Source organism: Vombatus ursinus, unplaced genomic scaffold (assembly GCF_900497805.2).
Source record: "Vombatus ursinus unplaced genomic scaffold, bare-nosed wombat genome assembly UNPS02014932.1, whole genome shotgun sequence".
NCBI classification, from domain to species: Eukaryota; Metazoa; Chordata; class Mammalia; order Diprotodontia; family Vombatidae; genus Vombatus; species Vombatus ursinus.
The window spans coordinates 4044627-4059052 of NW_020954710.1; the positions used below are offsets into that span (position 1 = coordinate 4044627).

Below are 14426 nucleotides of genomic sequence, written 5' to 3' on the forward strand. Positions count from 1 at the left end.
GGGAATAATTTCATATTTATTAGTTACAAATAAATGTGACCAAAAGTCAATCCCCAATAGGTAAGTAATCAGAGGATATGAATAAACATTTTTCAAAAGGACTATTAACAAAGCACATCAAAGACTGCTGTAAATTAATGTTGATAAGGGAAATGAAAATCAAAACAATTGTGAGGTTTCATTTCATTTCCAGCAAATAAGTAAATATGGAAAAAGCCAGTAGTAGTTAATGTCAGAAAGACCGTGATGGCAGAGGTATGAATTGTTTCAACTATTCTGGAAAGCAATTTGGAATTATGCTGAGAGAGTAACTGAATTATACACTGACTCGGACCTCCCATTTCTAGGTATATGCCTCAAGAAGGTCAAGGATAGAAAGTTACCATGTCTATCAAAATATTTAAAGCAACAATTTTGGTAGCATCAAAGACCTGGAAACAAAGTAGAGGTCCACTGATGAGGGAATGGCTAAACAAATCGTGGTGCACAGATTAACAGAATATTGCTCAACTAAGAGAAACAATGAATATGAAGAATTCAGAGAAGCATGGGAAGACATATGAACAGATACAAAGTGAAGCAAGAAGAACTAAGAAAACAATGTTTACAATGACTACAACGATGCAAATGGAAAGAACAAAAAAAAATTAAATTGAACAGCAGATAATGATAATAAATGAGCTTGGCTCACAGGAAAAGATTTTTTAAAAGGCATCTCCCTCCTCTGCATAGGCAGGAGACTAGGGCTACAAAACAACCTACATATTGTCAGACACAGCTGATGCTGGCTGGTTATTCCAAACTGTGTTTTTTTTGCTTGATATTTTTTATGCTTTTCATGAGGGATGGCTATTGTATTAGGAGAAAGGGAAGGGACAGACAGACACACACACACACACACACACACACACACATATAATATAAAGACAAAATAAATGAATAATAATTGAAGCACTTACATAGCACTTCAAGGTTTGCAAAGTCCTTTACAATTATCTCCCTGTATCCCCATAACAACTCTGAAAGGTAGGTGCCATTATTATCCCCATTTTATATATGAGGAAACTGAAAGAGATAGGTTAAATGACTTGCCCTGAATCACACAGCTAGTAAATGTCTATGGCCAAGGCAACATCTGAATTCAGATTTTCCTGACATCAAGTCTAGCACTCTATCCACTTTATAGCTAGCTGCTTCTGACTTTAAAGGTTAGCAATTATAAAATTCTTCAAGGTATCAACACAGTCTTTGGGCAGGGACACATATCAACATGAATTATGTGGGCAACCATGATATCTCATAGTAAATAACTATTTGTAAGTTAAGCATCAGTAGACTTACTGAAGACTGCAGCAGTCTTCTGACTAAAAAGTCAGTTTTAAAATGCAATACCGTTTTCCACCACAATTTATTGTCTGTTAATTTAAAAAGTTATCTTGTAGTCCAGTGACATTTTAGTAGCTCAAAGAAAGGAAAATATGTGCTAAGGGGTCAAGAGGACATCATTAAGACTTGTCACAGTGTCAGTTATTGCCAAGTGGTTTGAAAAACCATCCTTCCAGGAAAATTATTCTGTAATAAAGAAAAATCTATAGAGTTTACTCCTCTAAAGCAATGTTTTCAACCATTTGGATCAACAGACCTCCGGTCTAATTTTATACCCACATATATTCTCTTTATTCTCGATATGGTGTGGGGTGTGGCCTGCTTAATCCCATATTTAACCCATCACTACAACTTCTAAAGATTTCACAAACTTGTAAAATAACATATGTCCCTTAAACATAACCAATGTTTAAGGCTGGCTATGCATAAACCAAAGACTTATACCTGAGTTCTGCTTTCAACATAGAGAATAAAGGTAACCAACATTATGACCATGAAGCTAGAAACACAGAGGACGTGTGCTTCTGATTTACCATCGTCTTAATCTAAGTCTCTAAGCTGGCCAAGTAGCCATGCAAACAAACACCTCTGAGTCAGAGGTCCCAAAACAAAGGTAACTTTAAGAATTAAGACAAAACAATACATGAGAGGGAACAACACAGGCAGCTTGCTCTGCTACACAGAGAACCAGGCCAAACAAATATCACATACAAAGTGCCAAAGAGGTAGTCTACATGAAATAAATCCAAATTCACTTCTGTGACACCTGGGGGGAAAAACAGAGAATGCTGATTGCAAAGAGCCAAAGAAGAAACAGCATCAAGGTGGCAGAGTAGAAGAAATTAGTGCTGTGAATTCCCCCCACCCAAAAAGAATAAAATTCTTCCAAACAGATCTAGAAAATGGCAGAATCCTGGGGCAGCTAGGTGGCGCAGTGGATAGAGCACCAGCCCTGAAGTCAGGAGGACCTGAGTTCAAATCTGACCTCGGACCAAACACTAGCTGTGTGACCCTGGGCAAGTCACTTAACCCCAATTGCAAAGAAAGAAAGAAAGACAGAAAGACAGAAAGAAAGAAAGAAAGAAAGAAAGAAAGAAAGAAAGAAAGAAAGAAAGAAAGAAAGAAAGAAAGAAAGAAAGAAAGAAAGAAAGAAAGAAAACGATGGAATCCTGATTGGGAAATCCAAGGAAAAGTGACTGTCATTTTCCAGGCCAAGTTGGCATAGAGAGACACACTGAAAGCTCGGTGGTCATGGCGGCGTCTGGCCATGAGTGTGCACCTGGAGCACGTTAGTGCATCAGGGCAAGAGGGCTTCCCAGTCCCAGACTTAAGCACAGCAAACTCAGGTAAGGGGCAGAAACTGGTATGCTCACTCCCCAGTGCCTGGTTCCAGTTCCTGGCAGACTGAAAGGACCTACACCCAGGGGTGGCATTCCACGGTAAGGAGAGGTCAGAGGCATCAGCCTGTGTACCCAGAAAGGAAGTTCAGAAGCAAACAGCAGCCGTGTGGCTCAGACCCCAGAGCAGATCCCAGGCCAAAGGGAAGCCTATCTATCCCTTTGTACCAGCAACGCTTCCCAGCCGGCTAATAGGGGCAGAGTCCAACAGCAGTCTACTATCACTCACATCCAAACCCAGGTCAGGAACCTGCAGAGCTCAGACTAGCTCAGAATTTGCCTTGGAACAGACCACTCTGGGAACACTGGAAGCTTGCAGGTCCCCAGCCTGAGCTGTCCTTGAGAACCTGGAACAACGCAACACTCAATACCCCCAAGAAAGCAGCACCAGGACCAGCCCAGATCTTCCCTCCGGAAGGACACAGAATCCAGCCCTAACACCAAGTCCGAAGTCAGGAAGAAGGCTGGAAAAATGGGCAAATGAAAAAATAATCCAACCATAAAAACCTATTAAGGTGACAGGGACACTCAAGACATAAACCCAGAAGAAAGAATGATCCTAAAATATCTACAAGCAAAGCCTCAAAGAAAAGTACAACTTGAATTCTTGGAAGAGATGAAGCAAGAGTTGGGTTTGTTTGTTTTTTTTAATCTGATTTTAAAGAGTTTTTTAAAATGTTTCTAATCAATGAAATGAGAGCACTAGAGGAAAAAAAACTGAAAATTAAATGAGAACTAAGGAAGAGGTATTAACAGCTTGACCCAAGAGATATAAAACCTTGCCCAAACAACAAACTAGCTGAAAATTTGAATGGATCAAGTAAAAACTAATGATTCCACAAGACAAGATATATTAAAACAAAGTAAAAAGATTAGAAAAAGAAAATGCAAGGCCAAAACAATTGACTTGGAAAACAGATTCAGGAGAAAAAAAGTTAAGATTAATTGGACTGCCTGAAAGCCCTGAACAAAAACAGGGTGTAGTTTAAGAAATCTTAAAAGAAAGCATAGGAAGATTTGTATGAACTGATGCTGACTGTAGTAAACAAAATGACATGATATTGTAAAGACAAAACAACTTTGAAAGATTTAGCAACTCTGACCAACAAGGATTCCAGAGGACTAAAGATAAAATATGCCATTCTCCTCTTGATAGAGGGGTGAAAGACTGAGAGTACGGAATGAGACACACAGATAGAGGGTGGTTTTCTTTCAGATACAATCAATGAAGAAATTTGTTTTGCTTGACTGTGTATGTTTACAAAAGGAGTTTTTCTTTTACTCTTAATGGGGGGAAGGAAGTGGGTTAGAGGGATGGAAGGTGGATTTTTGCTGACTGAAAAACATAAAATTTAATTAAAAAAACAAAAAAACAAAACAAAAACAAGCTGGCCCCACTCTGTCAGTCAGGTATGAGTAAAACAAAACAAAACAAAGAATGGCAACACTAGATTACCACCACCCTGAACATTGGCTAATTTCTTTGAACAGAGAGCATATTCTGGATGACCTAGACTAATGTTGAGATTTGATTCACTTTACTGGTCTTTGATTTAAGGGATTTACAGAACCTTGTCAACATTCTAGATTCTTACCTATCAGTACAGAGGTGATATTGATATCCAATCGAGGTTTGGCCTTGGCTTCCAACTTCAGTCGTGGAGGATGGAGGCGGCTGGCTGCCTGCTGTTGCCAGGATACAGAGCATGGCCACGGTTCAATAAATGGCTCCCAGCCTAAAAGAACACAGGGAATATGACATACGTTCAACAGATACCAAGAAATTATGGAGGAAAGTTGCTCATGAGTTCTAATGACTGTCTAGCAAGGGGTTTTTTTTTTGTTTTTTTTAGTAAACCACAGTTGATGGCTTTGTATTTTCAATTTATTTCAATGCCCCATCTCTCATCATAGGACATCTGCCAGATGGTAAGAATGTCTACCGTGTGTAGAACCATTACTTATCACTGCAAATGAAGTAAAACATCCTAGACTCAAGTTAGATAAATAAAGCAATAGTCAAAAAGTTTTACATAAAAAAGTTTTACATAAATCAGTTGCTCTCTGGGTGTGTCAAATGGATATATCTGAAAGTGTTTATATTATTCCAGAAAAAATTTTCTTTAATACAGATTAAAAAAATAACCAATATACAAATGTGAAAAAAATAAACTATGTTCTCTAACAGAACTCAATCCAATATACATTTTGAAAGCCCTTGTTATGCACAAGGTGCTATGTGCTTGGTGCCAAGTATAGAAAAAAAACAAAGGAGCTTGCCATATAAAGCTTCTCTTGGAGAAATACAATAAATATGCAGATAAAGTAAAACAAAGCAATATGAGGATAGAGAGAGAACTAGTCACTTGGAGAAGGTAGCAAGAAAGACTTGACGAAAGCACTAGCAGCTAAGCTAAGTCTAAAAGGAAGATAAGGATTCTGACAGGGACAGATATAGAGGGAAGGGAATCTAGACATCAGGGATAACTTGTTGAAATGCAACAAGGAAGGAAATGGAATATCAGTTTCAGGAGAAAATCCAGTTCAGTTGAATAGGGATTGCATGAAAGGGAGTAATATGAATAAGGCCTGAATCTAGTTCTACTCAACCCAAAAGTAGTTGCTTCAACCTTTTTCAAGTAACTGATTTCTTTAGTAAGCTGAGAGGGTTAATGTGACTCTAAAAAGGTAAATGATTCTCAGAAAAATTATTAGCATGTGCCAGCCAGGCCCAAATATACAAGGTAAGAAAATACAAATGTTATCCAGTCAAGGAGAGAAAGTGTAACTAATTCTAAAACTCTAAAATAATCATTAATAGAAAGTCTTAGGATTCAGCCAACATAATGCAATCTAATGTAATGAACCCCTACCATTAGGGACTTCTGGTAGCTTGCAAAAAATGACCTTTCCAAACACTCCCACAAGAGAGTTTAATACTTTGGAAATAACTGCCTGATAACAGAAATAAGCCTCTTGCGTGTCAGCTCAAACAGATGTTTTTCTTTCCATCAAACCACCTTAGCTCCTCATCCATTCAGGAGACATTTCTTTGGAATAACAAGTGTTTATGTATACTAAGTATAGCATAGTAGTATTCTAAGTTTTGATACTGAGACACATACACAAACACACACACATACACAAACACACACACACACACATACACACACATATATGTATACAAATATGCCAGATTCTGAGAAACTAAAATGTACTCTATATTCAAACAGAAAGAGGATATATATGTATATGGTCTCAATGGTTCTCTAAATTAGGAATTCTGTCACTTTTAATAGGAAAATAAGTAAAATATTTGTTTTTAAGAGCTACTACCAACTAGCATGAAAATAAAATGATCAAAGGATAGGAAAAGTTCTCAAAAGAAGACTGCAAATTATGAACAACCACACAGAAAACTGCTCCAAATCACTAATAATAAATGAAATGCACATTCAAACAATTCAGGTTTCACCTCACACCCAATAAAATGACAAAGATAATAGATTAAAATGGTCAATGGTAGAAGAGCTATGGAAATAAAGGCAGCTAATAAATTGGTAGCAGGGTTGCAATTGGTTTACTCATTCTAGAAAGCAACATGCAGTTACATAAAGAAAGTGACGAAAGTGTCCACACTTTTTGATCCAGAGATCCCATGGCTAGGCACATATCTCAAGGAGGTTAATAAAAAAAAACAAGAGTCCTATATCAAATTAAGTGCCCATAAACTAGAGAATAGCTCAACAAGTTATGGTACTTAGATGTAGTAGATTGTTACTGTGCAAATAAAAAATAATGTAAAGAATACAGAGAAGCATGAGAAGACTGATTTGTACTGGTGTCAAACATAGTAAGCAGAATTAAGAAAACAATATACACAATGACAACAGCATCAATGGAAAAAACACCACCACAAAACAATGAAAACTGAATACTGTAATTATTATGGTCAAGTTTTGCTCCAAAAAAGAGATATGAGAAGGCACCAGTCCGTTTACAGGAAGCACTTAACAAATGCTTGTTGACTGAATCACTGCAAAGATGGGGGACTATGGGTGAGGAATACAATAATCAGACTTTTTCAATAAGTTGCTTAGTTTTCTTGAATTTTTTCCTCTTTTTAAATTCTTTGTGATGACAGGTGGCTCTCTAGGAGGGCAAAGAAGATATATGCGGGGAAACATAGATGATATAAAAACAGAAGATATCAATAAAAATTTATTATTTTTTAAAATTCCTAATGAAAATCCAGCTAATAACTAACAGAGCCATAGCTACACAAGAAAAACCAGGCAGAAAGACCAACTAATACAGTTTTATATTCCAGGATGAGCCAAACTTTAGAATCAAAAATGGTTAAATTATTTTTAAAAAATCATTCAAGTCTTTTTCAGCTATAACGTATCAGATACATTTCTAAAGATTGATTGGGGGGCAGCTAGGTGGCGTAGTGGATAGAGCACCAGCCCTGGAGTCAGGAGGACCTGAGTCCAAATCCAGCCTCAGACACATAATACTTACTAGCTGTGTGACCCTGGGCAAGTCACTTAACCCCAACTGCCTCGGGGGGGGGAGGAAAGATTGAGCATTTTCATCCTATCTATTTCTGAAGCTCTTTGCTTTTTTTTTCCCTTTTGCCTTCATCCAATACAAAATGTACACTGGGTGCAACCGATCCTACTATATATGTATTCTCCAAATCCTAGAATGCTCACTTACCTGACAGTGCACGGTTGTAATAATCTCCTGAGAGGGTAAAGTGGGCATAACCCTCAGGGCTGGTTCTCACATGCTGCAGAAAATTCAAGCCTACAATAAAAGTGACCAGGATCTTAATGCAACGTCAGATGAGTTAAAAAAAAACAATGCTAACAATCAAGTTTCAAGGAAAAATACAACAAATACCTGACTAAACATCACTAAATTCTATTCCCAAAAGAATCAATTTCATCATGTGTATGCCTCACAGAAAACCTTGAATATATTTCTATAAGCAGAAATAGACACAGCCCAAAGACAGGGAAGGCAAAGACAATTTACTTCTCAACCACACAGGGATCATAGAACCTAAGCAAAGAAAAGGAACATGAGCCCCACCCCGCCCCCGCCACACACACACACACACACACACACACACACACACACACACACAGATACTAGGGAGTGAGGACACAACAGAGGTTCAGCTTCAAAAAAGGTTGTACTCAAACAATCATTTCCATACCACGACCCAAAGCAATTGAGTACCTTAGATAACCTTAGAGAAGTGATTTCTTTTAAGTTTTTCAACATGATTTATTGTTTATACTCATGTTAAGAGGACAATGAGTCTTTATGTTAAATATCAAGACAGAGAAGCTAGCCCTATTTTTGTTTAATCAGGATTAGTAATGATTTGATAGATTACGAGAAATCAGAAGGAATAACTGAAACTCGGTAAGACAAAAGTATCCTAATAGTAACATACAGCCAACATTTACATAGCCCTTTCAGCTTTGCAAAGCACCTTTATGTATTATCTCATTTTATCCCCACAACAACCCTGGGTGGTAAGTGCTATTTTTATTCTCATTTTATAGATGAGGAAACTGAGGCAGACAGATTATGTCACTTGCCCAAGGTCACACAGCTAGTATATATCTGAACATAGACTGGAAAACAGGTAACCATAGCATAGTTTCATAATCTTCCAAGAAGTAATCTTATCTCAGAATGAATCATTTTCTCTATCTTATTTCTATTAATTATAACTATTATACACTTCCCCTCACCGTTAAAAAAAAATCCCCAAAAGGCCAAGCTGAGACAGGAAGAAAGAAGGCAACAAGTACCAGCAGTGGTAAAACTAAGAACAACGCACTGGAGGCCACAGTCACTGACCTACCAATCTAGAGCAAATAAAGTTGATGCCAAGTGAACAGTAAAGAAAATATTCATTGTGTTAAGCCCTAGCTTACAACCTAAAGAAGTAAGTTTGTCCAGATGTAGGACAGTGCCTCACCCACAGGTGCTTAAAAAACACTTAAGCCCATGAATGCTGACTTCATTCTTTATGGAACCTGGAAAGAAGGCAAGAAAGAGAAAAACGCCATGGCCTGGTAATGTTCAGTTCGGATTCATAAGCCTAATGCAGAAAAAAACCCAAAAGTCTGTCCTTGGGAGGTTAACAGACTCCCTTGGAGACAGTCACAGCAAACAGGGGTCTCGTTCCAGTCACCACGGCTTCTTTGAGAGGCACAAACAGCTGGCGATTGTGGACAACAAAGATGGTTCTAGGGCAACAAGCAAACCTTGATGGTCTCCCTACCAAAATCCAACCTGCCTCACTGGTTGTAAATCACTAGCTTAAGGATGCTGTTTCAGCTCAGTCAAAAGGTACCAGCCAAAATCTTTTCTAGCGACATTCCTAACCCTAAAGCTGGGTCCCCGCTCAAAATAATGCAAAATTAAGATTAAACAAGGCAGTAAAATTTCAATTTCTGCCTGTGGAAGTCTCATTCTACTAAGTATCTGTTGTGGAGCAACACACACCAGGAGCTTAGTGCTTCTCATTTAGCCTATCCTACTTTGTTTTGTACTCACCTTTCCTACTGTGATGCAAATATACCAGGAGCTTAGGCTAAGTTTTATTCATCTTTGAGTTTCCCTAACAGGGATTTAAATTTATAAAGGGCTTCAAGAAAGGTCAACAGATTGAACTGAAAGTAAATGATTGAAAGGCACACCTTCCTTTTAATAGCTTCACCTATTTTAAAAAAAAAAGCCTACTGTGACTGGCTCTGGCAGTTAATTGGAAGAATGATCTGGCTCATGGGATTATTTTCTGTACTTGTCTTCTGAAAGAGGTCAATAACACTACTGCATTGTTGGTGGAGTTGTGGACTGATCCAACCATTCTGAAGAACAATTTGGAACTATGCCCAAAGGGCTATAAAAGTGTGAATACCCTTTGACCTAGCAATTCCAGTACTAGGTTTGTATCCCCAGAAGTGCAAAACAAAAGGGAAAAGGACGTATTTGTACAAAAATATTTATAGTAGTTCTTTTTGTGGTGGCAAAGAATTGGAAATTGAGGGGATGCCCATCAACTGGGGAATGGCTGAACAAGTTGTGGTACATGAATGTAATGCAATACTGGTGCTGTAAGAAATAATAAGCAGGATAGTTTCAGAAAAGTCTGGGAAGATTTATATGAACTGATGCAAAGTGAAGTGAGCAGAATCAGGAGATCATTGCACACAGTAAGAGCAATATTGTATGATGATCCAACTATGAAACATAACTTAGCTATTCTGATCAAGACAATGATCCAAGACAATTCCGCGGGACTTAGAATGAAAAACACTTCCACTTTCTGAGAAAGAACTGATGGGGTCTGAATGCAGATCAAAGTACACTTTTTAAACTTTACTATGCTTTTTTTTTTTATTTGAGTTTTCTTTTGCAACATGGCTACCATGGAAATGCTTTGCATGACTGAACATGTATAATCTATATCAAATTGCTTGCCTTCTCAAAGAGGAAGGAGAGAGAAAACTGGGAAATCAAAATTTTAAAAAATAAATGTTAAAAAGTTTTGTTTACATGTAATTGAGAAAAAATAAAATAAAAATTAAATGTAAAAAAACCAGAGGTCAGTAAGAATTCAGAATAAATGTTACAATCATAAAAGACATATATGAAGTTGAAAGATCAGGTATTATTTAGATAGCAGACCTGCTGATGCAAGAGATATTTCATTCAATGAAAAGGACTATTACCAGTGTACAAGGAAAGGCTAAAGCACTAGAAAGCCCAAATTTCTTCTTGGAAAAACATACACACAAAATGCTAAATTGGTTATTCAAATTTCACCAAATATACTAAGTAGGAAAATAAACATGAGCAATATAAAAAAATAGGCCCAAAAAATTCCAAGATCACTGGGAACACTTGGGATTAATCTGATCCATACTCACGGGAAAAGGTGAGCTCAGCAAGGGGAACATCGCAATCCAGGCAGTCATCAATAAAACAGATGCACACGCTTTCAGCTTTAATCTCTACTCCCGATATCAACTGTGTTGGCAGAGTCCCCTGGTTATCTTTACTGTTAGACACTAGTGAGACAGACTTCAGGGGCTCAGCATTTTTAAACAACCAAGTAGCTGCCTTTTTCAGTTGTCCTTCAAAACAAAAACAAAAACAAAAACAATCAGCTCAACTAATTGTCAAAGCAGTTCCAGCAACATATAAAAAGAACAACAAAAAGAGTTCCTAGGACCTTAAGGAAAAACTTAAACTCTCCAACAGTCTCTGATAAGATATCTATCTTTATACCAAGAGGATGGAGAGAAACCAAGTGATAGAGAGTAAGACTGATTGTTCACTCTCCTTCCCTGAGGGGGCCAGGGCCTTTTCTGCTTCTCCTCCCCCAGTCTATTTGATAGTATACTTACATATATAAGTATATACATACGTACATACATATATATATATATGTACATATATATATACACATATATATATGTATACTTATTTCTGTACATGTTTTATCACCCCTACAGGATTATAAACACCATGAGGGAAGGAATCACTTATTTAACTCTATATCTCTCTCAGCATCTAACAGAGTTCAATGCACAAAGTAAATACAAGAAATGTTTACTGAATTTAATTGACTGGAAGAAAGGAACATGGGAAGAAAGCAAAGAAAGGGAAACACTGAAACAAACAGGCCAGAGATTGTGCTCACCAAACACTAGGCATATACACTAGGCATAATCTATCATTTCCACAGATTTTCAGAACACTGTGATCCCAAATGACAATCACAGGGGTCCAGGAGTGAGCAATGAAACTGAAAATTCGGACTCAAGTTACCTTGACACAGCAAAAGAGCTCGGCGACAATCATCCACACTAAAGCCCAGTTCCTGAAGTCGGGCCAGCTGTAACTCTGGAAAATTAGAGAGATCAGAAATGCAACTTTTCTAAGCTCAATCAATCAAAAGAACAAAAAACAAAAAATACAAAATCAGAAATTTCTCACTGAGATGCCTCATTATTACTAACTAAAAAAGCGTACTTCCCAAACTGTGGGTTTATGTATGTTCAATCTGATCTTTTCTTTCCTTATTGTAATGTCTTTATATTAAGAAGATTCAAAATTTTGTGACTTATACTTACATATGTGTACCGTGTGCATACATACATAACAAAAGAGTTTCAAAATCTTGTTCCATTTACATATATGTATAAGTATGCAAGTATGTATACATACATAAATAAAATTTTGAATCTACTTAATACAAAGAAAGTATGATAAGAGAAGAAAAGGTCATATTTAACAAAAACCCTAATTTGAGAGGTTTATTTTTATTTGTTAATAGAAATGAGACATTTCAGTGAGAAATTCTGAATTTCTCATTCTTGACAGATATATTATACACAAATATATATCCTGTATATCACACACACACACACACACATAATAATATATACAGAAAATACAGGACCTGCTCTTATAGCCCGGGGACATTTATAAAAATAACAGGAACAGATTATAAAATTTCAAATGAAAGTTCCCTATACTTGTGCAAAAGGAAGACTCAAGGTTACACAGTGGTAAGAAGGGCCAGCTCCTAGTTAAACACATACCTAGGAGAGGATCTAGAGTGCGCCGGGGACTGTCCTTGGCTTCAGGGATCACTGAGGTCTCACTGCTCCGGTAGGGCCCTGGAAGGTGACTGCCGGCAGAGGCCGCCTCCCCCACTGCTGAGTCTGGCACTGCAACACTAGCCTGCTCTGGGATGGACTTTGCAATGGCCAGAAACAGCTGAACATCATTGTAGGAGAGTCTGATATCCAGGCTTTGCAAATGAATCTAGCAAAAGAAAACAAGGTTATTTTTCTAAAGGATACATTTGGCTTTATTTCTTCCTCTCTCACAGGTACAACTGCTTTTATGAAATCTTTCCACAACACCAGAAGTTAACATGCCCAAAGCAACAGATGACATTTGTTGCTCCATGGATCACAAGGTGCAAAGATCTTAGAATCAAGCACTGGGCTAGGAAGCCCCAGATTCGAAATTCACGGGTGACACAACTGTCCTTCGACACAACCAACACCCAGGATTTCATCAGTGTGGGTTCTCCCTCTATCAATACAGAACATAATCCCATGAAATCTTAGTGGATGGAGAACCTTCATGAGCTGCCGTGGTCAAAAATATTCACCACCTAATGGACCCCCCCTTCCCTGTTAAGTTTCTCCTCACATACCACAGACTAGTACTTCTCCAATCACCTTCAGGCCTCATCAGCTGAGTGGGAACAAACAAAACTTATCCTCCTCTGCCCTGGGCTTCCAAAGCCTGGGCAGATGCTGATGTGGGACACACCATGTCAACTGGAAAATACTAATGTGTATTTCCAAACATGGGAACTACAGTAAAATTCCAGTAACTTAGTGTTCAGACAGTGGTGAGGCTGAAATTTACCTATTTACCTAAAAAAAAAGAATCTTTTTGAAAAAAATAATCAGGAAAATGAACAGCATGAAGAGTGGAGCTGCCTCATCTTCCTGGATACCCCTTCTCACTCAAGCAGGAGAGGCACAGCTGTCACCCGTGGCAGTACTAAGGGAGCTCATTTTACTCAGGATCTTGAAAGTAATTTTTACTAAAACAATCCACCTATAAAGCAAAGTCCAACACGTTGCAAACGAATCAAGCCTCGGACCCAAAGTATACTAACATTTATTTTTTTCCAGAGACTCTATACAGATAAAATTTCTGATGGCAACATGACTATCAGAAACAGAATGTTTTAAAAATTGTGACTCAGTGACAACTGCTAAGATGCTTAGATGTGGCTTACTTTTCCTCCTTTCAGACGAAGAAACAGATGAATGTATCTAGTGATACAAGTCTCCTTTCTTTTTTCCCAATAGCCTATGGCTCAAACGAATGAACTATACTCCTGTTCCCTCCCTCCCCAGCCATTGTGGTATGCACCCAAATACTATGTGGGCAATTATTTTTTAAAGTCTAGGGAGACAAAACATTTAAGAGTGGTTCCTTACTGCCTATCAGATCTGACATTCAAGACTCTTAATTAATCTGCTCCACTTTCTCTCTTTATTCCCCAACAAGCAATCTGCTCCCATCAGGCTGGTCTCTTTATCAGTCTCTGCATACACAATGCCATTCCTGCCTCCTCAGCTCTGAATAGAAGGCTTTTTGGAGCAGGAATGCCCTCTCCTCCTCTTTCCTGCCTAGCCAAATCCCAGGCCTACCACAAGCCCCAACTCTTTCGTGAAACCCAATACTCTTATCTAGCCCATAGTGATCTCTCTCTTCCTCAAAAGTCTTAGCAGGCTGGTATGTCTGTTCCACATAACAGGACACTTGTTTTTCTGTTGCCTATTACCATTCCCAAAGTTGTTCATGATCCTACATTTGAGGTCCTCAACAAGACTGTAAAGGCTTGAATTCAGTCACCATTATTCAGTATTTACATCACAGTCCCACATCTTATCCTTCTTTTGGATACCCTGCAGCATTTAGCAGGATCCTGGCTGTATGCGGAAAATGCTCAGTAAAGAACTGTCGCGTGGATTTGACCACACAGAGAGCATTCAACATCTACCATCGTTT

General features: G+C 38.0%; 1 protein-coding gene across 6 annotated transcripts in view; it reads right to left on the reverse strand.

Annotated features, from left to right (window-relative positions):
* Positions 1 to 14426, reverse strand: part of VPS13D (vacuolar protein sorting 13 homolog D) — a 329312-nt gene that overhangs the window by 218587 nt on the left and 96299 nt on the right. For all 6 annotated transcript variants that reach the window (XM_027843937.1, XM_027843939.1, XM_027843934.1 and 3 more), the window contains 5 exons: positions 12425 to 12650; positions 11649 to 11723; positions 10745 to 10951; positions 7506 to 7595; positions 4379 to 4519 (listed from right to left, as the gene is read on the reverse strand). In XM_027843937.1, coding sequence (XP_027699738.1) covers positions 4379 to 4519; positions 7506 to 7595; positions 10745 to 10951; positions 11649 to 11723; positions 12425 to 12650 — 739 coding nt within the window. The remainder of the gene's footprint in view (positions 1 to 4378; positions 4520 to 7505; positions 7596 to 10744; positions 10952 to 11648; positions 11724 to 12424; positions 12651 to 14426) is intronic.